Genomic DNA, 26,473 nt, shown 5'->3' with positions numbered 1-26,473 from the left:
CATCATAGTAAACTGTTATATCACTATATCAGTATGATGTACAAACTCATCTCTTAACCTTCTGTTAGAATCATTCAAATTCTCAATCCTGGTACGCTCAACCTATTCATGATTCAACAACAAACTTATTTCTTTCATTATTTAATTGTTAAAACTGTCATAAATTTGTACTTTAGTGCTGCAGGGGCATATCTGTAATTTTCTCTATGTTTTTTGTGGATCATGTGATCCCTTTGTGCCCAAGTAAGTGGGTTGTGTAGGTCTGAATGATCTGTGACTGCTGCATCCGCAGTTTTCTAACTTCGTTTTGAAGATTACAGTAATTGAGTGGCCTAAAATATGATGAAGTGTTATTCGTAAGGGCTGTTCAGATCTGATATTGACCATTTTTGCTTCTGGAATTGGTTCAGTAGTGTTGTACTGTGTGTTCCGTATGTGTGGATGGAAGGAAATGGTTGCAAAGTGCTGTTTGTGTGAGAACAAGTATCCTTGTGACTGAATTGACTGAACTGTGAAACCCTATCATGTCTTCTGAGGATTCTAGTATGTCTGGTGTGTCCTCTAGTAAAGGAGGAGTGAGTGGAGGATCTAAAATGAATTTTCCTATGGCTGTGATTCCTTTTGATGGACTCAATTACCTAGAATGGTCAAGGGGAATTAAACTTTACAAAACTGCAAGGGGAAAAGTAGGTTATATTAATGGAAAAATCAAAGAACTGAGGTCTAGGGTGTAGAACATGATAAGTGGGACTAGGAAAACAACATGGTGATGTCATGGCTGTTACTGTCTATGCTGCTACAAGTGAGGACGACCTTCATGTGGGGAGAAACAGCTTATGAGATTTGGGAGTAGGCTAATCCACCTATTCAGAACAACAACATTATGCAAAAATCTATCATTTGCAAGCTGCATCCTCAAATTGTAAGCAGGGGGAGAAAAGTCTCTCTGTATACTATTTAGATTTAACCTCAATTTGGAAAGAGTTGAACCACTATCAGAACATGGACGGGAAATGTGATGTAGATGATAAGGTTTAGAAGTCCTTGGTTCCTCAACAACGGGTTTTTGCCTTTCTCTTGGGGTTAAACCCTATATATGAGTCTATTGGGGTTCAGATATTTGGAAGTAAAGATCTCCCATCAATGCAAGAAGTGCATGCCCTAGTACAGTCAAAAGAGAGCAAACGGAATGCAATGAATAATTCTGAGGGGGATCAAATTGGCTTGGTATCTAAGGGAAATGTAGTTGCAAGGGGTGGGAATTCTTTCAAGAAGGGTGACTTCCGGAAGAAAGTTGATGACAAGGATAAGCTATGGTGTACTCATTGTCAGAAGTCTAGACATACTCGTGATACATATTGGGATATTCATTTGAAGCCAAAGTGGGCTCAAGAGTTGAGTAAGAAGTCAAATCAGAATAAGAAACCAGGACCACAAAGTCTAATGAAGTATCATGTAACAAATATGGCTTCTTAGGAGTCTCAACCCTCTATCACACTACCTTGAGCCAAGAATGCTCTTTTATGACTAATCCCAAGGAAGATATCATTAATTCCTTCAATGACCATTTGGAGTTGTACGGTAGGGCAATCCGTCAGATGGATTTTGCTCCTCCTCCCTTGACTTCCTTTGCATCTACATCAAGTAATGGTAATTCTGCCATAGCTTTCCATGTGACCTCTCATCCCTCAGACTCCCCTCGAATAATAGATTTTGAAGCCTCGAACCACATGACTGGTAAGTCAAATTGTTTCCAATCCTGTCATCTCTTGTCTGGAAGGGACAAGCTGAGACTAGATGATGGCTTCTTTTCCACCATAGCTGGTCAAGGAACCATCTCCCTTCCCTTTGGACTTACCCTTTCTAATGTGTTACATGTTCCAAAATTGCCTATAAACTTGTTCTCTATTAGTAGAATTACAAACTCATTAAACTGCTCAGTAACTTTTCTTTCCTTCTTGTATGATACAAGATTTGGCCTTAGGGAGGAGGATTGTTAGAGGTCGTATGGAGGATGGTCTCTACATGCTGGAGACTAAAGCTAGTCTTGCAGTTACCAAGTCTAAGAGTCAGTCTAGTAAGAGAAAAGTTTAGTTATGGCATGGTCATTTTGGTCCCTTATCTTTTGAGTCATTAAATTTTTGTTCCCAAAATTGTTCAAGTCGGTGTTAGTATCTGAATTCACATGTCAAATTTGTCACTTGAGCAAACATTATAGAAATCTTTTTTTTTTATATTTAAACATTGTAGAAATCATTTTGCTTCAAGAAATAATAAATATAACTTTCCTTTCCATATTGTTTATTATTATGTTTGGGGCCATTTTACTTTACCCTCTAAGACTGACTATAAATACTTTATTACACTTATTAATAACTACTCCATATATACATGGGTGTATCAATGCGATCCAGAGATGAAGTGCCAACAATTGTAAAAGATTTCCAATGCATGATATTCACTCAATTTTAGACAAAATTACCAATTTGACAATGCCAAAACACCCCAACATAATGGTGTTGCAAAAATGAAAAGCTGCCATCTCCTTGAAGTTGCTCGTGGATTACTTATACATATGAATGCTTCAAAAGTTTTTGGTTGGATGTTGTTTTATGTGCTGCCTACCTTATCAACCATATGCCATCTTGTTTGTTAGAGTACAAGGTCCCTCATTAGCTCTAGTTCCCCAAAGCTCCCTTATTTTCTATTCCTATTTGTGTACTTGGTTGTCGTTGTTTTGTTCAAGACTTGTCTCCTACTCATGGTAAGCTTGACCCTTGTATTATTCCTTATATACATTCTTGGGCTACCCTCCTTCTCAAAAGGGTTACAAGTGTTTTGAGCCCATTTTCAGAAAATATTGTCTCTATGGATGTGTCTTTCTTTAAGAGTGATCATTTTTTTCCAATTTCTCCTCAGGGGGAGAGTAGGGGAGAGGAAAAACAGGTCTAGGTTCTTCCTCCTCTGTTATGTCTGTTCCTTCACTGTCGCAAGGGCCAGCCAAGTTCAAGAGTTGTGGAGCAACTTGAAGCTATACTACCAATAGGAATCTGCTGAATTAAAAAATATGAAAGAAAGTAGTTTCTTGAAGAGAGGAGAAGAAGAGAAGAAGAGAAGTTGAAAAGAAAAAGAGAGCAATAATCTGGCCACCTCCTTCACTTATTATTTATACTAAAATAATAGAACAGTACAAAGACAACTATGCCCTTATAGGGCGGCAAAACATAAAACAGCATATATAACACTCAAAAACATAATAGAATTTGGACTCACATAACTACTGTGGTCCCCACTTCCTATCTAACAACTAACATAAAACATCTACTCAGAAAAACATCATAAAACTAATTAATCTTCAACATTCCCCCTCAAGTTGGCAGTAAATGTCACACATTCCAAACTTGCGTAGATCATGTTCAAGCTTGTTCTTTGCTAACCCTTTAGTGAGAACATCAGCTAGCTGCAACTCTAAAGAGACATAAGGCAAACAAACTTCTCTGGTTGTTACCCTCTCTTATAAAATGTCTATCAACTTCAATGTGTTTTGTCCTATCATGCTGAATTGGATTGTGGGCAATATTGATTGCAGCCTGATTGTCACAGTATAACATCATAGGTTCCTCTGCTTTCACCCCAATCTCAGTCAAAAGAGATCTAACCCAAAGAAGTTCTGAGACACAGTAGAAATCTGCTGAATTAAAAAATATGAAAGAAAGTAGTTTCTTGAAGAGAGAAGGAAGAGAGAAGGAGAAGAAAAGAAGAAGAGAAGTTGAAAGAAAAGAGAGCAATGATCTGGCCGCCCCCTTCACTTATTATTTATACTAAAATAATAGAGCCGTACAAAGACAACTATGCCCTTATAGAGGGGCAAAACATAAAACAACATATATAACACTCAAAAAGCATAATAAAATTTGGACTCACATAACTATTTTGGTCCCCACCTCCTATCTAACAACTAACATAAAATATCTACTCAGAAAAACATCATAAAACTAATTAATCTTCAACACTCCCCCTCAAGTTGGGAGTAAATATCACACATTCCCAACTTGCGTAGATCTTGTTCAAGTTTGTTCCTTGCCACCCCTTTAGTGAAAACATCAGTAAGCTGCAACTCTGAAGAGAAATAAGGCAAACAAACTTCTCCGGTTGTTACCCTTTCTCTTATAAAATGTCTATCAAATTCAATGTGTTTTGTCCTATCATGCTGAATTGGATTGTGGGCAATATTGATTGCAGCTTGATTGTCATAGTATAACATCATAGGTTCCTCTGCTTTCACCCCAATCTCACTCAAAAGAGATCTAACCCAAAGAAGTTCTGAGACACCATGAGCCATGGATCTATACTCAACCTCTGCACTTGATCTTGCCACAACCGCTGAATTCTTACTCTTCTAGGAGATCAAGTGTCCACCTACAAAGGTACACACTCCTGATGTAGACCTGTCATCTAAGCATCTTGCCCAGTCTGCATCTTTATAGGATTCTAACTTCAGATTCTCATGATTTGAGAAAAGAATGCCTCTACCAGGGTTTTCAGCATGGAGAAATACACAACAAGAGGTTTTTCTCCCTATTTCATACTTATCACCTGATTTCTTAACTAATAGGCTCTAGCTTCATTTTGCTTGTGAGAGTAGGTTTCAGTCACTCCATCCCAAATCTCCTTAAGAGTATTAGCCCATAGGAAATTTTTTGCAATATGAGATAACATAGAATTACATAGCCAAGACATTACCATGTAATTCTCTTGCACCCATCGGGAAGAGTCTGCATCAGGTTTCTTCTCCTCCCCAGTGAGATAACCTAATTTTCCACAGGCACCAATAGCCATCTTAGTTGATTGTGCCCACTCCAAATAATTTGTACAATCAAGTTTTACTGTAGTAATGATCCCAGACCCAAAAATATCACTACTACCTCTAACACCCAGTCCCACAGTACCGGTAGATTTCATCTCAGTATTCCAACTCTCCATTTTACTTCAAACAATTTAACAGTAAGGAAAATATAGATTGGAGACCTCCAAAAAATTATTTAATACCACACACAGAGAAACCAACCCTTCCAGAAGAAGAAAAACCTAGCTGGAGGGAAATCTCTCTCCTCTCCACGCCTCCCAACAGAGAGAAAAGTGAATTGATCACTCCGGAAGGCCTAGAAAATTTCGGAAACCAAACCGCCCTCTTCAGAAAATCAAAAGAAAACTAACAATACCTGGGTGCCCAAGATCAGATCAAAAACAAAGAGTCCAACTTTTCTGGGACTCTTCCCCGTACTCCAGTTCTTCCTGACTTTGATGCTGAACAGTAGATCACCTTCCTGATGTCTAGATCCCACCAAAAACTAAAAGAACTGGGCAATCTATAGCAGATCGATCAGCCCTTTACTAATTCATGCAGTCGGCTGATCTAGGGCTGCATGAGAAAGCTTCAACAAACCCTAGCCGATGCTTTGATACCAAGTAGAAATCTGCTGAATTAAAAAATATGAAAGAAAGTAGTTTCTTGAAGAAGAAATGAAGAGAGAAGGAAAAGAAGAGAAGAAGAGAAGTTGAAAGAAAAGAGAGCAATGATCTGGCCGCCCCCTTCACTTATTATTTATACTAAAATAATAGAATTGTACAAAGACAACTATGCCCTTATAGGGCGGCAAAACATAAAACAGCATATAAACTCAAAAAACATAATAAAATTTGGACTCACATAACTACTGTGGTCCCTACCTCCTATCTAACAACAAACATAAAACATCTACTCAGAAAAACATCATAAAACTAATTAATCTTCAACAGACACCATGAGCCATGGATCTATACTCAACCTCTGCACTTGACCTTGCCACAACCGCTTGCTTCTTACTCTTCCAGGAGATCAAGTTTCCGTCTACAAAGGTACACACTCCTGATGTAAATCTCCTATCATCTAAGCATCTTGCCCAATCTGCATCTGTATAGGATTCTAGCTTCAGATTCTCATGATTTGAGAAAAGAATGCCTCCGCCAGGGTGCTTTTTCAGATATGCAAGTATTCTCTCAATAGCTTCCCAATACTGAACCCAAGGTGCGTGCATGTACTGACTCACAACACTAACAGCATAAGAAATATCTGGTTGTGTCATACACAAATACAACAGTCAGCCCACCATTCTTTGATATCTCCCTACATCATTTACCAATTCACCATCCACACCATTAATTTTGTGATTTGGATCAATATGAGTGTCTACTGGTTTGGTCCCCAGCTTCCTAGTCTCTCACAGTAGGTCAAGTACATACTTTCTCTGTGAAATGAAGATCCCATGCTTGGATCTTGCAACTTCAATCCCTAAGAAGTATTTGAGATCACCAAGATCTTTGATCTCAAATTCTTGCTACAATGATTTTTTGAGATCATCAATCTCCTCCAAATCATTTCCTATCACCACTATATCATCCACATACACAATTAGAATCGACACCCAGCATCTCTCCTCTTCACAAAGAGGGTGTGATCAGACTGTGTCTGTGTGTATCCAAAACGGATGAGTGCCCCTCTAAACCTATCAAACCAAGCCCTAGGTGACTGTTTCAGTCCATATAGAGATTTTTTGAGTCTGCACACCTGTTCCTTTACCAACATTTTCATAAAAGCCTGTTGGAATGTCCATATATACCTCCTCCTGTAAGTCACCATTAAGGAAAGCATTTTTGACATCAAGCTGGAACAAGGGCCATGAATAGGTGGCTGCTAGAGATAAAAGAATACGAACTAAACTCATCTTAGCTACTGGTGCAATGGTTTCTAGATAATCAACACCATAGGTCTGAGTATACCCTTTCGCTACCAACCTTGCCTTGTACCTCTCTATCTTGCCATCGGCCTTATACTTCACTATGAATACCCATCGACATCCGACTGTCTCCTTGTCTATGGGGAGATAAGGCACTGTAGGAAAGATGGTGTGAAATGCAATGGGATGTAGACTTTCTCTTCCCCTTACGAAGTGCAATGGGAAGATCAATGTCAGTGGGATCAGCTGCAACAATGGTGTTAGGGACATGAACATTATCATCAAAAAACATAATAGGCTCAGGCTCAGGCTCAGGCTCAGGCTCAGGCTCAGGCTCAAGAGGAATACCTAGAAATGTATCTGCCGAATCTAGAGTTTCAGAAGGACTGACAGAGAGTGGTGTGGGTTGAGGATGTGTGGAGTCAACCATCATCTGTCGGTGCTGATATTGTTGTGGGCTGCCCGTAGTGGCTCAGGTAATGAAACTGGAGGTGTAGGTGCTAGCTGAACTGGTGGTGCAAGTGCTGGCTAAACTAATGGAGGCACCACAGAAACAGGAAGAGGAACAGATTGTTAGTTCTTCTCCCCAAAACTCTCCCCCTGAGGAGAACCACTCGAGAAGAAGAATATGGATTCAAAAAAGGTAACATCCATAGTGACAAATCTGCTCATCGACACTGGGTCAAAACAGCAATACCCCTTTTGGTTCTGAGCATACCCAAGAAAACACATTTCTTGGCCTTAGGATCCAATTTCTTGCGATGAGGGCCACGAATGTGAACAAAAGAAACACAACCAAAAACCCTCAGAGGTATATGAAATATCTCTCCATCCGGAAAAAGAAGGCTAAATGGCACCTTAAACCTCAAAGTCTGTGAAGGAACACAATTAATGAAATGCACAGCTATAAGAACTGCATCTCCCCAAAACTGCATAGGAACTAAAGCACACACTATAAGACTCCTTGCCACCTCCACAATGTGTCTGTTTTTCCTCTCAGCAACTCCATTATGTTGCGGTGTATATGCACAACTGCTCTGATGAACTACACCATGTTCTAAGAGATACGTGGTCAGGTCCTTCTCAAAGTACTCTCTGGCATTATCTAATCTAAAAGCCTTAGTTCTTACTCTAAATTGTGTGAAAACCATTTGGTGGAATTGTCGTACTAAGTTAGGAACCTCATCACGTGATCTTATCAAATATATCCAAGAATTTTGTGTATAATCATCCACAAACAAGAGAAAGTAACGGAATCCTCCCATAGAAGGGATTTGATATGGCCCCATACATTAGTGTGAACAATATTAAAAGCAGTACTTCTTTTATTACTTGGTTTAAAAGACTGTCTACAATGCTTTCTTAACTGACAACTCTCACACTCCAAAGTAGATAATTGAACAGACTCAAACAACTTTGGGAAAAGACATTCCAAAGAACTAAAAAAAAGATGTCCCAAGCGATTGTGCCAAAGCATAATCTGGCTCACTGACTCTGACCCACTACTACTGCTTCTACTAACATGATGGCCCTGATATCTCGGAATCTCATCCATAAGGTAGAATCCATTCACCTCACGACCACTCCCAATCATCTTCTTTGACTCCAAATCCTGCAAAACACAATTACTAGGAAGAAAGTTCACAGAACAATTCAAATTTTTTGTCAAAGAACTAACAGACAGTAGGTTGGTATGAAGTCTAGGGACATGAAAAACAGAAGACAGAGTTGTATCATTGGTCACTCTAACTGTCCCCTTCCCAGCAATGGGCATATGTGAACCATCTGCTGTAGAGACTATCTCTACCAGAGCACAACTGATAGGAACTGAAAATGGTAGGGGCATTGTCATATGCTCAGATGCTCCAGAGTCTATAATCCAGGGAGGTCCCTCCTTACCTGAAGTGGATGCAAGATTTACAGTTGCATATGAACTACCTGTATGTGCAAAGGAAGTGGTGTAGTTGGCTCCTGCATTCTGTTGTCCATCTGGAAGGCTAGAGCTAGGTGAATCTTTCTTTCTCATAAGCTGTCCAAACCTCTCCAATTCTGTTCTAACTGTTGCTACTGCAATGGATTCCCAATCAGTTTGGGAGAGAGGGGCTTCTTGTTTCTTATCCGAGCAGGCATAAAATTTGGATGAAACTTCCAACAAGTGTCCCTGGTATGCTTAGGCTTCTTGCAATAAACACACACCAAGTCCTTCTTATCTTCGCTTCTAGTCTCACTACTCCCCCTGTCTCCATTCGGCTTAGGTTTTGTTGTACCAACCATAGCCGACTGGTCAATCCCAAGCTATCTCACCATTACATTCATCCTACTCTCCTCTCCGAAGAGGAAAGCTTAGGCCTGAGAGAGTGTCACACCCTTCCTAGAAAGAATATGCTGCCTAGCAATGTCAAATTTAGGGTTCAGCCCTGCCAAGAACTCGAAAACCTTATTCCTCTCTACTAGTCTGCGATAAGTTGCTGCATCATTTACACTTTCCCATACCACAGTTTCTAAGTGATCTATTTCCTGCCATAGGGTTTTCAGCATGGAGAAATACACAGTAAGAGGTTTTTCTCCTTGTTTCATACTTATCACCTGATTTCTCAACTGATAGGCTCTGGTTGCATTTTGCTTCTGAGAGTAGGTTTCAGTCACTCCATCCCAAATCTCCTTAGTAGTATTTGCCCATAGGAATTTTTTTGCAATATGAGGTAACATTTTTTTTTTTGATCAATAACACTTTCATTAGCAATATGAGGTAACATAGAATTACACAGCCAGGACATTACAATGTAATTCTCTTGCACCCATCGAGAAGAGTCTGTATCAGGTTTCTTCTCCTCCCCAGTGAGATACCCTAATTTTCCACGGGCACCAATAGCCATCTTAGTTGATTGTGCCCACTCCAAATAATTTGTACCATCATGTTTTATTGTAGTAATGATCCCAGGCCCAAAAATATCACTACTACCTCCAACACCCAGTCCCATAGTACCAGTAGATTTTATCTCGGTATTCCAACTCTCCATTTTACTTCAAACAGTTCAACAGTAAGAAAAGAAAATAGATTGAAGACCTTCAAAACATAATTTAATATCACACATAGAAAACAACCCTTCCAAAAGAAGAAAACCCTAGCTGGAGGGAAATCTCTCTCCTCCCCACGCCTCCCAACAGAGAGAAAAGTGAATTGATCACTCCGGGAGGCCTAGAAAATTCCAGAAACCAAACCATCCTCCTCAGAAAATCAAAAGAAAACTAACAATACCTAGGCGCCCAAGATCAGATCAAAAACAAAGAGTCCAATTTTTCTGGGACTCTTCCCCGTACTCCAATTCTTCCTAATTTTGATGTTGAACAGTAGATCACCTTCCTGATGTCTAGATCCCACCAAAAACTCCAAGAACTGGGCAATCTATAGCAGATCGATCAGCCCTTTACTACTTCATGCAGTCAGCTGATCTAGGGTTGCATGAGAATGCTTCAAGAAAGCCTAGCCGATGCTCTGATACCAAGTAGGAATTTGCTGAATTAAAAAATGTGAAAGAAAGTAGTTTCTTAAAGAGAGAAGGAAGAGAGAAGGAGAAGAAGAGAAGAGAAGTTGAAAAGAAAAGAGAGCAATAATCTAGCTACCCCCTTCACTTATTATTTATACTAAAATAATAGAATAGTACAAAGACAACTATGCCCTTATAGGGCGACAAAACATAAAACAGCATATATATGATGTGGACGCGTATTGGGAGCAGCAACAACAATGATCTGGTGTTTTCATCCTATCCAATTCGACAGCAACAGTCTTATCCATTCAGCAGATTAGATTAGACTATCTTGTTATTCTTATCTTATTAAGTTAGTAGATTAGATTATCTTATCTTATTAGATTAGGATTAAGAGAGATTATCTTATCTTATTAGATTAAGATTAAGAGAGACTTATCTTATCTTATCAGTCTTATCTTATCAAGATAGAGTTGGAGGTCTCCCTATTCAGCAAGGAGTTTCCCTAAGAGTAGGATTCTACCTCTTGTAATCTCCTATTTAAGGAGCTAATATTATTCAATAAAGATTTCGAATATTCAGTCAAGAGAGTAAGGAGAGTTGGTGATCTCTTGGACAAATCACCATTAGGGTGCCAAGATAGGTTCATCAAGAGCAGGAAGGAATAAGGGAAAACAGGAAGTTTTCCCCGTGGACTGACCCGTGACGAGATCCTATTTCCGGGCCCATAACAACTTGGTATCAGAGCCAACCGTCATGGGAGATCTGGAGCAGCTATCATCCAGGGTCCACGAACTGGAGTATAGGCTCGTGGAAACCAGCATGGAGGTTCGTGAGGTCAAAGACGATGTCCGGGAGCTGCGACGCTTGCTGGAATCATATTTCTCTAACAAGGAGAGGAATCCAGAAGAGGCTGTAACCACAAACAACCGCCGACCAGACTTGACGGAGTCGTCCGGCGAACAACAGGTCGTCGCCCCGGTAGCCACAATCATCCCCAAGTACAGCAGGCTGGAATTCCCATCATACAACGGCAACGAAGACCCCTTAGGCTGGTTGTATCGCTGCGAGCGGTTTTTTCGGAATCAACGGACAGATGACCGGGATAAGGTAAATCGTTCTATATTGCTAGAAGAGGATCGTGTTAAAGCAGAAACAAAACGTGCTAAGGCACCAGTAGATTTCACTACATTGCAGCTTCACAAATTGATGTATGAGAAAATTCATTTTGTGAAAGCCATAAAGGTGTGCAAAGATTTCAAGTCAAAGTATCGGGATATTGAACTTGTGCCTGAGGAAGAGTTTTTCAGTTCAGCCCCTCAAGATATTAAAGGATCTGTACTATCAAAAGACAGTGCACATGACCTGATGCTAAAGCGGCTTAATTTTGAGCTTTTCCAGCGAAAAGAACTCTGCAAACTTCATGAGAAACTGGAGCAACACAAGAAAAGCCTGATCAAGACCATTGCAAACCGAAAGAAGTTCCTTTCAAGTCTCCCTTCACACCTGAAATCTCTGAAGAAAGCATCCTTGCTTGTCCAACACCAACTGGGGGTTCTGCATACAAAGAAATTAAAGCAGCATAATTTAGCAGAATTACTGCCACCTCCACTCTATGTGATTTACTCACAATTGTTGGCTCCGAAGGAGGCATTTGGGGAGAGTATTGATTTGGAAATTATAGGAAGTATGAAGGATACTCAAGCCTTTGCCCACCAGCAAGCAATTAAGGACAATGGTGTTTCTACAAATACAGAAATGAATAAGTTGGAGGATGATGCGCCTGATGAGGAAGAGGATGGCCAAAGAAGGAGAAAGCGGCCAAAGAAGGTTACTGGAAAAGAAAACCTTGCCCAATCAGGAATCTATCGATCTCATCCTCTTAAAATCATCCTTCATATACATGATGATGAGGTTTCAAATCCCAAGCCTACAAAACTGGTTACTCTGAGGTTTGAATACTTATTGAAGTTGAATGTTGTATGTGTTGGAATTGATGGCTCTCAAGAAGGACCTCAGAACAACATCTTATGCAACTCGTTTCCTGATGATATTGGTACTGAGCTTCCCCATCAATCGGCTAAGCTCTTTGTTGGTGCGGCTGTTGAAGTCTTGGTAGAATGGTGTAATTTACCATCGGTCGAAGCCACATGGCTCCCATTGGTAGAGTTCCACGCCACATATCCTGAATTCGAGCTTGAGGACAAGCTCCTCAAGCTCGTAGTCCAAGAGGGGAGTAATGATGTGGACGTGTATTGGGAGCAGCAGCAGCAATGATCCGGTGTTTTCATCCTATCCAATTCGGCAGCAACAGTCTTATCCATTCAGCAGATTAGATTAGACTATCTTGTTATTCTTATCTTATTAAGTTAGTAGATTAGATTATCTTATCTTATTAGATTAGGATTAGGAGAGATTATCTTATCTTATTAGATTAGGATTAAGAGAAACTTATCTTATCTTATCAGTCTTATCTTATCAAGATAGAGTTGGAAGTCTCCCTATTCAGCAAGGAGTCTCCCTAAGAGTAGGATTCTACCTCTTGTAATCTCCTATTTAAGGAGCTAATATTATTCAATAAAGATATCGAATATTCAGTCAACAAGAAAGTAAGGAGAGTTGGTGATCTCTTGGACAAATCACCATTAGGGCACCAAGATAGGTTCATCAAGAGCAGGAAGGAACAAGGGAAAACAGGAGGTTTTCCCCGTGGACCAACCTGTGACGAGATCCTATTTCTGGGCCCATAACAATATAACACTCAAAAACATAATAGAATTTGGACTCACATAAATACTGTGGTCCCCACCTCCTATCTAACAACTAACATAAAACATCTACTCAGAAAAACATCATAAAACTAATTAATCTTCAACACCACCAACATCATCAAATTCACAAGGGGCAAATCCAGGTACTCTTATTCCCATTGATGTTCCTGACCATACTCTATTGATTCTTCTATTGCTAATTACCTAGACATTCCTATTGTACAAAGGAAGGGAGTTAGGTCTTGTACCACTAAGCATCCTATCTCCCATTTTGTTTCCTATGAAAACATATCACCAATTTTTCGTGTTTTCCTTTCTTCCATTAACAGTGACCCTATCCCTAAGAATGTTGCAGAGGCTCTCTTAGTACCTAAATGGACAGATGCAATGAAAGAAGAGATCAAATGGGAGTTAGTGGAACTTCCTGAAGGTAAGGAACCGGTAGGGTGTAAATGGGTCTTCACAGTAAAGCACAGGGTTGATTGCACAATGGAAAGGTATAAAGCCCGGTTGGTGGCAAAAGGTTTTATGTTGATGTATGGAGTAGATTATGCAAAGACATTTGCTCTAGTAGCTAAGATGAATTCCATTAGAGTCCTTTTCTCTCTAGTTGTTAATCTTGATTGGGATCTTCACTAGTTAGATATAAAAAATTCCTTCTTGAATGGTAATCTTGAAGAAGAGGTGTACATGGTACAACCCCTAGCTTTTGTTCTCAAGGCAAAGAACATAAAGTGTGTAGGTTAAAGAAGTCCTTCTATGGATTAAAACAATCACCAAGAGCTTTGTTTAGCAAGTTTCATCTAGTTGTGCAGAAGATTGGCTACAAATAGTGCTAGACTAATCATGGGTGATTGGAAAGTTGAAATTCATAAGCTAAAGGAGTTCTTAGCCATTCAATTTGAAGTGAAGGATCTAGGTCTCTTGCAATATTTCCTTGGAATTGAAGTGGCCCACTTACAAAAAGGGATCTTCATTTCACAAAGGAAATACATCTTAGATCTGTTACAGGATTTAGGAAAACTAGAGATGAAGCCAATTAACTCTCCCATTGATCCAAATCATATTGGGTGATTGTTGTCGTGAGACTATCAAAGATGTAAAGCAATTCTAGAGATTTGTGGGAAGGCTTTTCTACTTGTCCATGACCCGGCCAGACATTGCTTATGTTGCGGGTGTTCTTAGTCAATTCATGCATGCCCCTAAGACCACACACTTAGAAGTAGCCGAGAGAATCCTCAGGTACATAAAGAAGTTTCTGTCAGTTGATTTACTACTCCAGAAGCATGGGTAGTTGAAGGTTGAGGTGTATACAGATGCTAATTGGGTCAGATCAATTGATGATAGAAAGTCCACAAGTGGGTATTGTACCTTTGTGGGAGGGAACCTAGTCACATGGAGAAGCAAGAAACAAATGTAGTGGCTAGGTCCAGTGCAGAAGTTGAGTATAGAGCAATGTCCCATGGAGTGGCTAAGGTTATGTGGATAAAGAATCTATTGAGTGAGCTGGGTTTTCTAGTTGATAGTCCCATGTCCTTGAATTGTGATAACAAGGCTGCCATTGATATTGCAGCCAACCCAGTTCTTCATGATAGAGCTAAACATATTGAGGTGGGCAAACACTTTATTAGGGAGAAACTTGTTAATTGGGATGTGTGTACTTCATATGTTAGTTCCAAGTAGCAACTTGTGGACATTTTTATAAAGGGTCTACATCACTTGTGGCACAGTGACTTTATGAAAAGTTAGGCATGATTGATATCTATGTCCCAACTTGAGGGGGAGTGTTAAAACTGTCATAAATCTATACTTATAGTGCCACAAGGGCATATCTGTAATTTTATCTTTACTTTTTATTGGCTTGGATCGCCCTTATAAAGACTAAAGCTAGCACCGTCAGCCTAACTTTTTGACTCCAAATCCCCTCTTATCTCTTCTTTTCTTTGGCTTTTTGACAAACTTTTACCAAGAAAGCATTTATTTTGGGTAATAATTCAACCACTAACATATAAATCCTCTGGATTCTGTGAGTAGCATTAGGAGAACCCCTCATGGAATGCCACCCTGTTTCTAACAATCCAAATAGCCCACAATATGAAGCACTACGATTAAGAAATCAGTCCAAGCAACCTCCAAAGTCATGTTCTGCAGCCACTCTATCAACAATCCAGATGTAACGATGTCTAGCCAATAGCCAAAACTCGACCCAAATGAGCGAAGTGGCAATACCAAAATAAATAGTGTCGTGGTGTTGCTGGTGAGAGGCAGCCATTTGTGGATCGGAGATGTTAGTGGTTGGGTGGTACGGGGGGTGCAAACCTCTATCATGTTTTTGCATATGTGAACTGAGAATAGAGAAATGGGCAATAAAGGGCAGAATTGGGTTTTAGGAAAAAACAACTCCCACATGATGTCACATGCTAACAGATGTGGATGGAATGTTAACATAGGGGAGGCTTTTGTCTTATGACGTCACAAGACATGGGAGTTCTTAGTCCAATATAAAAAAGGAGGGCATGTTTCAGTATTTAGGATAAAAGTGACGGGAGGTTTAACATAAGTCTTTTACCCTACATATATAATGTGTGAAATAAATTTTATACACATGTTATATGCCATATAATATAAAGTAATATATATATATATATACACATAAAAGTCATATACGCAGAATCAAGCCTGCGTTCAAGCTTATGTTCCAGGCCCAGACCCAGGCTATAGCCTTTACCATAGGTGCTAAGCCTGGTCTGGCCCTGCCCATGATCACCCCTATCAAGCATCATATATTCATATCTTTTTTATAGAACGACTTACCTGTAACCTATATATAAAAGAGAATTTCACAATCATGTTCAGTCGATGATCAAACTTTGGTTTCCAGAATAGTCATTCAGTCATTCTGAACTCATTAATACCTATTCTAGATTCTCACCATTGTTTTTTACTTTTCTTTAGTTCTGCTTTCGAATTCCAGACTTATGATTACTGTTTTGAGGATTTCCCCTCTCTCTCCTTTGAGTCTCTCTAACTCACATGTGGATCATCTATGCTCACATGCCAAAATAATTTGCAGGCAAGTGTTCTCACTCATTCAATCATTGAAGGCAAAGACGTTTCTCAGGGACAAAGGGTTTTCTGATCAGGGGGTGGTTGCTTGGAAATCTCAAATCTGGAATCACCACTGGTGATTCTTCCTCTGCTTCTTCCATTAATAATAGCAGTAGCTTGTTGAAGGTAAGTGATAAGCAAGAGAGTTAAAATTGACTCTTGGTTTGATCTTAAGATGAGAAATGATAAGGGTGCAGTATTGCCCTTAGAAGATATTCCTATTCTTCTCTTTCCAAAATCCCGATACTCATGAAGTAAGGATTGGGCAGAAAAAACGAAAAGGGTCAGCTCCAGGATTGACTCTCCTAGCTTGAACTCAACCTCAGAATTCCAATTGGATGAAAAATGGATAAAAGGACTAAGACAGAGAATTTGACTTCATCCTGCCCCCACAAAGATCTGGAAATTTTTAACTACAGCATAGGCTCTGTTAGATTTTTTCCATGTCTGATAAAATTTCTCTATCTTTTCATTGTAATCGTGTTGTTTCATTTTCATGATTTTTTGTACACAACCTTACCCCTGCACATAAAGAGAAGCTGTTTCCAAGATTTGAACCCTGGTCACCCAGGTCGCAATGGAGCAACCCAACCATTGCACCAAGACCCACCCTCGAATAACCAGATAGAAATTTAAATTAAAGAATGAGGGGAACGGAATAGTTTTTGTTATCTTCTTATATTTTATAGAGAAATATATAACTGTACTTTTGACTTTCACAAACATATATCAAATTTCTACGTGACAAAGTTCAGGTACACCATTGGGAGAGGCTGATGGAGAGGCCAAAAATTTAGAGATAGCTTAAAAATATGGAAATTATGATTGAAAAAAAAAAAAGAATTGTCCAATATTTCTTCTTGTTTCTCTTCATATATTCTGTCCCGGTTTTGAGTTCTCCGTATTTTCAAAGACTACCATCATCTCCTCATAATCTGCATGTAAAGTTCTTGATCTTCATTCTCGTTCATTTGCTTTTATTTTAATATTTTTTCTTGATCAATTTATTGAATGATGTAATAGTGATTGTTGTATGAGTTCACTTGGACCAGGAAGGAAGAGAAAATGAAGGCAATGAATCAAGATAATATTATATATATCATCTGCGTAACAGGGGCCCTTGCCTGGTACCAGTTGTAATGGAATTGATTTATGTTCACCTGCCAAGGGTGCAACTTGGGCAGACCAGTACAGGAACAGGACCATGTAGCGTAGCTCTTAGATATCATCTTTTAGGTTCTATATTTATTATTTTCTGATTCCATGCAAGCCTAATCTAATAGACTGGAAAGCTCAGTCCAAAAAGATTATACTCTTATTATCTTATATCAAGTCACACTAGCTAAAGACCTCAAGTATAGTTCTACCTATCTCAAGTATATTCATCAATCCTCATAACTCATAAGAACATATGCAAATTAATAATTGGATGCTGGTGATCTGTCATCTACACAATAAGAAATTTCAGGTAAAACAATATGAGGGCCAGAACCAGAATCTCTAGGTAAAACATACGAGGACCAGATTCTCTTGCAGGACAAAGAAAATTTTCTAGGTAAAACATATGATAACCAAAATCTCTTCATGAAGCAGTGATCTGCTAAACTTTTGTAACCATAAGTGCTCTGCAAAGAATAAACTGCCAAGAATGTCCATGATTCAATACTATCAACTTTAACCATTCAGATATATTGATATTCCCTATTCTTTAGTTGTCAGCTTACATGTGCGAAGCACGCGCCCTTTTGCTAGTCTTTTTATTTTTGGATCAGAAACACAGAATTTATTCATTAGATTAAAAAAGCATATACAACAAGAAGTTGTGGGCAGAAAAAGAAGCCAAAAAGAAAATCCCACTAATAACAAAACAGCCCAGAACATAGATTGTCTTTGAATTCCTTGTTTTTCTAGACCATCAGCCATGCTGTTAGCTGATCTCCTAATCCATCTTATTTGAACCAACATGTCTTTAGATATCTGCTTGAAGTGCCTGAGCTCATTCCTTAGCTTCCATATTACCCCTTCCCCCTTCTTCAGCCAGCTTACAACAATTTTTGAGTCCCCTTAACCAGCCTGTTAATCCCCATTTCTTTAGCTTTTTCAACACCGTACACTGCTGCCATCAGTTCTGATCTAACCACATCACCATGCTGAATAGGACCTCAGCAAAGTTCAAAGTATTGACACGTATCGGCCGATACGTATCATTCCGGGTGGAGGAGCCCTAAACCGGCCCCCTTGAACTGCTTGCGAAAAAAAATAAAAAAAAAAAGCAACAAAAAGCAGTACCAATTCGCCTGATACGCCCCTACCGGTGCATCGGGCGTATCAATATTTTGAACCTTGGGCCTCAGTACATGGCTAAAATATTTCCATTCTTTTCCCTTATTTCCCAAACAACTACTATCAAAATTTAATTTCTTCCACCCAGCAGTGGGAGGGGACCAGACCTCATTTGCTATAGATCTTCAAGATGCAGTGTTAGAAATTGCTCCCCTATATCTGAAGAAGTCTTCTGTCTTGAAATCAGCAGATAACTTTAATGTTTTCACCCGATGTGCCCTTTTGCTAGTCATTATAAGGATGAAACAATTTCCAAAGGAATAAATAAAATATTAGACAAGTGTTATACTGGGGCTCAAATGGATTGCCAAGGGCTGAAAACTGGGAGACCACATGTTATGTATGTGGTGGCTGGTGGGGTCACAATCTTGTTATTTTATTGACCACATCACTTTCTATGTCAATATGTGCCTGTAAATAATGGTTTATGAACCAAAGATTGCAAGATTTGGACAATTTAAATAATTCCTTGGATAAGTGGCATAACAAAAAAGTTTGCTAATGGCATAGTATTAATTGATGAAATAAAGGATTAATTCAAAACTAGGTTCATGGACAAATGCCTTAGAAACAAGAGATTTTAAAATAAGCAAGATTAGAATAGAATATGTGCAATATAAATTTATCAATAATAATAGAATGCAAATCAGGGTATACTCAGGATTGGAGACTAAGAGATAATTCAATGTGGCCTCTTCCTTTACTTTGGTTCAATAATCCATAACAAAGGAGAGGTTGAAGAGGATGTTGTCCATAGAATTAAGAGTAAGATGGCAAAATGGAGGGGAGCATCCGGAGTCTTGTGTGATAGGTGAATGCCATGGAACAATGTTGAGAAGTCAAGGAGCAATGTCCAAAATATTAGTTCAATAAGTTGATATGGCTGCAAATAGATCAAATCAAACCATATTTGTCCACCACTAGCTTCCTACATAAAGTTTGGCATTATCTGACATCACCACAACCACTTGCTTAGAATAGCTTTTTCATCAATTTTATATTACAAAGACCCCTATATCAACAAGATTACCGAGTACAACTCTTTGATGCATAGATTCTTGTCAAATGATCAGTAATCAAACTGGCTGATCTAATCCCAGGGAAACTGAGTATAACTAATTGATGCAGATTCTTGCCAAACTATCAGCAATCAAATTGGCTGATCTAAGATTCCAGGGAACAATGTCTTACTCTGGACATCAATGATCTCGCTTCTCTAACCTGATAGCATAATTCCAATTTCCAAGGACCACTATATATGTCGTTCCCTAGCCGATGGCACCAAGTTTTCCTTGATAAGTATTATCTGATAGCCCATAGAGAGTGATGCTTTAAACTTCCAAGTTAGATGATATCAGTTCTCTTAGAATGACTTGTGCCCACTACCCACTAGACCAAAGTATTCTAGGATAACATCAGTTTAGTCATCCCTAAAAACTCCTTCCCAGGATAGTCCATGTAGCCTAGAGAGAATTATTCAAAGTTTAGCCTTTGAGTCCACTAAACTAACTAGTCCATTCATTGGTCAACAATGAAGTTCTGTAGGGCTTCTTATCCCCTAAAACACTCTTGTTCTAGAAATACTTCTTCAAGTTATATTTCCTAAGTGGGCACAATTCAGTAATATATAGTTTTTCTGACTATGATGATAGCAGCTATAAAGTTTTACAACCATCCTTTCAGAAAGGAGAATGTGAATCTGGCCACAACATCTTCATAAATGAATTTATTGAAAACCAAAAAGATGTTGAAGAAGATAATATACAACAATCAGCTCTCCTACATGCGAGTTCATGAAACCTCTAAAAGATGCCAGAACTAAAACAAAATATTACTGAAGCAAATACACCAAAGCATCCTCAAACATGGAACCTTGGAGAAGCCCCCCATGGCTTTGGGGGAGGCCTTCCAAAATAAATTTCTCCTCCCTACGCATTAAATAATAGTAAAGCCAAAATAAAAGGCATTTAAAACAGGTGCATTCACCAAAATTTATAGAATTATTTACATTTCTTATCTCAAAACAAAAGATGAGGTACAGGAGCTCACCAATTTGGGACCTTGCTCATAACCATAAGACAGTGCAGCTTCTGCCAAGGCATCCATGCTATTATGAACTGGCAGGTTTCCCTAGAAACATCAAAAAAATGCAAAGTTATGGATATGCACATAGGTTGCTGGTCAGATTGAACATCAAAAGTATGAGCTTATAAAAGTCTTACCTTAACTGGTAACTTAGGGGGTTTATTTAGCACAATTATAGCAGAGTCCTGAAAATTGCTAACCCATGAAGTAATCAGAAATTCCATGGTTCAGAACAGTGTAATTGTATTTATAATTGACAATGCAACTGTAGAATCAGACTGAAGAACGACAACAAAGAACATAATCCTAAAGCATCACTTTATAATAGTGGATGGAGGAAACCATGGACACCCATAGATCCATCCACGTGTGTAGGACATGTGTGATAGATATCATGCCCATCAGCCCATGTGAGCTAATGGGGGCAGGTTATGTGACTATTTTCCAAGACTTCAAACAGAGAAAGGAGAGGTTGGTTTCATGGTTTCAAAGTTACAAATGGAAGTCCTTACATATTACTGCTAAAGTTTGTGGATGACTCGGGGGTCATTTGACAATGGCTGAATTAGCAGTTCTGAAGGACTTGTTGCTTTGTCATTTAGTGAATAAGACATTAAGTAGCGGATGAACTATTTAATGGCTGAATTGCCTCTGTTAGAACATTTAATTTCCATCATTCATGTTCTCATTTAAATATGCTCTCTTGTACTTTTTTAAGCAAATTACCAATAATGAGACCTTTTTTTATGAGGCATTCTATCATATGGATGTACTCATTTTTTTGGAAGGTGCTCAAGTAATATTGTAGGGCATTAGATGATGAGTAAGTAGAAAACTCAATAACCTGGTTCTTTATAGACCTGAAACATACCAACTGAGAATGATTCTGGAGGATTCACTTAAATGGTTGACACATCTATGGTTGTCATTGAATGTGGTGGTAAAATCTCAAGCACTTGAATGAGACTTTAGACTTACATGTGGGTGTGTAAAAGATACACATCGATGTGATCACCCAACTGAGTGCTTCACCGAATGATAGATAACTATTGATTGCATGAATCACTCAAATGCAAAAGCAACTATAGTCCTTAGGCTTGAGAAGTTCTTAAAAACATAGGGTTCTTCAATTACTTTAATATACCAAGCGTGTCATTACAATGTGACCAATAATTCTCTATAAGTTCAGTGCTTCAAAGTGATTCTAGGCTTTGGAAACTGTTTAATAAGAATTCCATACCCTCAGTGATTGGTGTCTATATTTAAAAATAAGAGTGATATATAAAGTTCTAATAATTATCGTTGAATTGAACCCATAAAACACTATGAAACTTTGGCAGAGAATAATCGAACAAAGATTATGACATGAAACAAAAATTTTTGAAAACCAATTTGGGTTTATGCCAAGGAGATCGACCATGTGAAGAAGAGAGATCTTCATATGGTTGTTGTTGATTTAGAGAAAGCATATGATAGAGTCTTTAAAGAGGTAATATGGTGGGTGTCGTAAAAGAAAGGAGTCCCAAATAGATATGCAGACCTAATTAAGGATATGTATGGGGGTGCATAAACCAATGTTAGAACACCTATGAGAGAGACATTAGATTTTACAGTTACAATGGATATTCAGTTCTTCACCAAGGTTCAGCACTTGACCCTTATTTATTTGCACTAGTCACAGATGAATTGACTAAACATATTCAAGAGGAGGTCCCATGGTATCTGATGTTTGCTGATGACATAGTATTAATTTATTAAACTAGTTACTAGTGCAGGCAGGTTAGGGTAAGACAATAGAGAGATCTACCTAAAAGACAGTAGATGGCTCTGGGAGAGGAAGAGGGAAGATGGGGAATTGTAGAAGGCTTGAGGGAGGCTAGGGTTTCAATGTGGCAGAGCTTACGTAGGGATCTCTAGACTAGGGTGAGGAGAGCTTCGGGCCTCCTCTATTTATAGACAAGAGGTACGTAAAAGGAGGGAAGCTATCCCAAGTAGGAAAGTTTGTTATTCTATTAGATATAAAACGGGCAAGTTGAGTGGGATGTTGCCACGTGTCTACATAGAGATCCCACGGTCTGTGTTCCCACCCTTCTCTTCAGGATTCATACATGAGTACAATGCAAATACTACCCCCTTCTAGAAGCTAGCTTGATTATGCCTTAGAGATTTCTCGAGAACACCAGAAGTATTGGTGTGACATTGCAAGACCGGTTGTGGATAGGGTGTTCACAGTGGGACTTTTTTTCAAACAGAACTGGTACCGCTGGTTTTTGGAAAACTAAAAACCGAAACCAGTTGGTTAACTGATTGATTGATTCAATTCTTTGGGTTTTTGGTTTTTTTGAATTTTCAATATATGTTATAAATAAATATATAGCTATATAATATAAATACTAGGAATATATGTAATATATTATATTGTAAATAATATATAATATTATATAGTTTGGTTAATCGACTGCTTTTCATATTGGTTAGCTGAAATTGAACCGATCAGTTCGGTTAACCAGAATTTTTTGTTCGTTTTCATCGGTTTGATTCAACTTTTCAGTTTTCCGGTTTTTGATGATCACCCCTAGTTGTGGAGGAGTTGTGCTATCGTGATGTTGTGATATGGTGTTAAGGCAGGATGTATTGTAGCGCAAGAGACCACTACAATGTTGTACCAAGTCATGGGGCAAGATTGTAGTGGTGGGATTTCTTTAGTTAAGAATATTATGCTTGCGTTGCGATAACAAGTCATTATTTCGTATCATAACGACAAAAGTGATTGTTGCAATTTTGTGGTTATTGCAAGGCGGAATCACGATGTGGATTTAAGTCTATAATGTGATGTGGATGCACTATGGTGATGTGCTTACATGGCCTCCATTGCAATTCCCATGATGTCCAAACTTACAACTAGCAAAGGATTAAATGCAAAATTAGGTTTATGGACACTAGCATTAGAAGCAAGATGTTCTAAAATAAGTAGGACAAAAATAAAATATATGCAATGTAAATTTAATAATAGGAGTCCAAACTAGGGTACACTTAGGATTGGAGACCAAGAGACAAGTTAGCATGCTAGTAGGATTTGGACGTTTGTTGCCCCTTCCAAGGTGAAGCTTTTGGTTTGCACTATAGCTCTTGAAAAGTGTTTGACTAGAGACAAATTGAGTAGAAGAAGCATGATTCTGGACAATGTGGGTTGTGTACTTTTTCCTAGTGACTTGGAAACTGCTAATCATTTATTTTGGAATTGTACTTTTACATCCAAAATCTAGGCTATAGTTTTGGAAACTTTCGAATGGATTGGATGCTTCCCACAAACTATTATGGAGTTTTTTGGTTGGTTGGTAGATGCAAGGTTTGCACAAAAAAGGAAAGGCTGTGGTGGGGGTTGATGCCTATTGCAGTGTTTACTGTGTATGGGAAGAGAAGATTGCTGGAATTTTTTAGAAAATCAGTTCTGTGAGCAGGTGGTACTTGCAAAAATCAAAGGAAAAAATGTGTTCTTGGTTGGGAGTACATAACAATTTTAATTGTTTGATTAATAGCAGACTTTTTATAGGGATGTTTTATTTGATAATGTAAAGTTGTATAGCCCCCAATTATTTAAAAGGTGTGCCTAGGCACACAGGTGAGGTGCATTTTAGGATATGCACCTCACATAGGTCCTAGGCACAGCCCTTTCAAAAGGTGAACGCTAGTGCGCCTAGGCATGTGCCTCAGCCTAGGTGTGCGCCTTTTGAAAATTTCACGTTTTTTTGCTTTTTTTTGAACCTAGCAGCTGGGCTGAGGGCTCCACCCCCATACCACGCCCCTTGAGGCAAGCCCACCGAAGCTTCGAGAATCCCCTATTTGCTAATGTTGTTCATTCAATCATCCTAATAAAATATCTTCCTAAACAACAATTAAATTTATAAAATCATTATTTCTTGTGTGAGAACTAAGAATTAAAGACCCTAACATGGACTTGTTTGAGCTTGCCTCGAGGGGCATGACACAAAGGCGGCTTGTAGAATTAGGAATGTAATATGTCTTAGATCACATTACCTACTTGAAGTAATGCAATTGAGGAAAAAAAGAAATTGTGGTTTTTACATGCTTGAAAATGTTTAATATGTTTGATTTTATTTCGAAATTTTCATTTGAATTCACTTTAATTGTTTTTTTTTATGTATTTTAATTTTAGATAATAAGTTTTCTAAAACATTTATTTTAAAACTGAAGTTTATACTTTTTATTAATATTATGTTTAATATTTTTTTGCATTTTTTTGAATTTTTTGACGTTTTATTTTTAGCTTTTGTTTTTGTATTTTGGGCCTTGCTTCAAAAAGGTGTCGCCTCGAGCACAAATTATTGGCCCCTGTGCCTTTTGCGCTTTTAAAACATTGATAATCCCTTTACTTTAAAAAATCATAACAAGAGAGAGACTGAGGCAGATGTTGCCCATTGGATTAGGCAAAATTGGGCGGGGGGGGATTAGTCTTATGTGAGAGGAAAATACCACTTTGGCTAAAAGGAAAATTCTAAGAGCAGCTATATTGTATGGAACGGAATATTGGGCAGTTAAGAAACAACATGTCCAAAAAAATAGATAAAATGCAAATGCTTAGATATCGTGGTAAAATTAGAAAGGACGAGGTTAGAAATGAAGTCATTCGAAGGGACCCAACACCAATAGGTGATAAAATGAGAGAAAGTAGATTGAGATAATTTATTCATGTGCATAGAAGACCATCTACAACACTTGTTAGAAAAAAAGCAATATGTTACAAGTTGAAGGGGCTAGAAAAGCTAAAAGCAGACTGAAAAGAACTTGGGTGGAAGTAATAAGAAATGATTTAAGCACCATAATTAAGCAATGGATATGGCACTTAAATGGAACAGAATGGTGAAATAGGATTCATACAACCGACTCCTTATAGTTGGGAGTTGGGACAAGGCTTAAATGATTATGATGATGATGACAATGAATCTCTGATTTACTCATAGTTTTCAAGGCGCCAAGGTGAGGCTAGGCAACAGGGGGGTGCCTTGATGCCTAGTCGCCTAGGCGATTTAAGTGAAAAATACATATCCTAGGTAGTTCCCTAGGTTCCATAACCATCTTTCCTTAATAACTATCCATAATTTTCATAAGAAAATTATAAACTTCATGTTTATGTGTAGAAAATCAACATATTTATGAGAAGAAAAAGAAGAAAGAAAAGAAAATTCAAAAAATATGGGGATCAAACCCCTATTTTTGTTATAGGAAAAGAAGAAAAGAAAAGGTGGAAGAAGAAGAAGAAGAAGAAGAAGTAGAAATGTGTTGATTAGACAAAACTTCAAGTTTTTCCCTTACTTATTGGTTTAAATTCTGAAGTCTTTGAAGGTTCAATACAGCAGTTAGCAATGTTTGTGATTAAACCCTAACAAATAAGAAAATAATAAAAAGAAATTAGTTTATAAACACAAAAAATGAATATTTTTGTTTAATAATGTCTATTTTATAATTATAATCTCAAAAAAGTAACAACATAAAAGTATTTTATAAGGCAGTATACAAAACTGCTACGCGATTGGGCGAGGCGAGCCTCCAAGGGCGCCTTGTTGCCTAGGCGTTGCCTTGGCAACTATGGATTTACTATACAAAACCTAGCGAAAACAAATCCAAACAATTTATTTAAAAAGAAGAAAAGAAAATACTGAAGCTAAAAAATTTCATGCAAATGTAGAAAGATATGTATGTCTGCAGGCTTTAAGTTTAATCATATATCCTGAGATGTGGGCTTCAAGCAAGTCCAACATCCGTAGTGCCATATAGAAGAGAGATGGAAGGTTGGAACCAGGGAGATGCGAGCTTTACTCTGGCGGCAAAGTGGAGGAAGGAAGTGACAGTGGAAAAGAAAAACTTCTTTTTTGAGGAG

At 38.4% G+C, this 26,473-nt stretch overlaps 1 protein-coding gene and 1 pseudogene across 2 annotated transcripts in view; one reads left to right on the top strand and one right to left on the bottom strand.

Moving 5' to 3' along the window:
• Positions 1-26,473, bottom strand: part of LOC104601579 (Pseudouridine synthase family protein) — a 41,893-nt gene that overhangs the window by 5,428 nt on the left and 9,992 nt on the right. For both annotated transcript variants that reach the window (XM_010264960.3, XM_019198497.2), the window contains 2 exons: positions 20,712-20,759; positions 20,539-20,619 (listed from right to left, as the gene is read on the bottom strand). In XM_010264960.3, coding sequence (XP_010263262.1) covers positions 20,539-20,619; positions 20,712-20,759 — 129 coding nt within the window. The remainder of the gene's footprint in view (positions 1-20,538; positions 20,620-20,711; positions 20,760-26,473) is intronic.
• LOC148790008 (THO complex subunit 5B pseudogene) lies at positions 10,901-12,673 on the top strand (annotated as a pseudogene).

Source organism: Nelumbo nucifera, chromosome 8 (genome assembly GCF_055504915.1).
Source record: "Nelumbo nucifera cultivar China Antique chromosome 8, China Antique-T2T, whole genome shotgun sequence".
In the NCBI taxonomy this organism is placed as follows: Eukaryota; Viridiplantae; Streptophyta; class Magnoliopsida; order Proteales; family Nelumbonaceae; genus Nelumbo; species Nelumbo nucifera.
The sequence above is the reverse complement of the archived record's forward strand: the minus strand, read 5'-3'. Positions and strand labels throughout refer to the sequence as shown.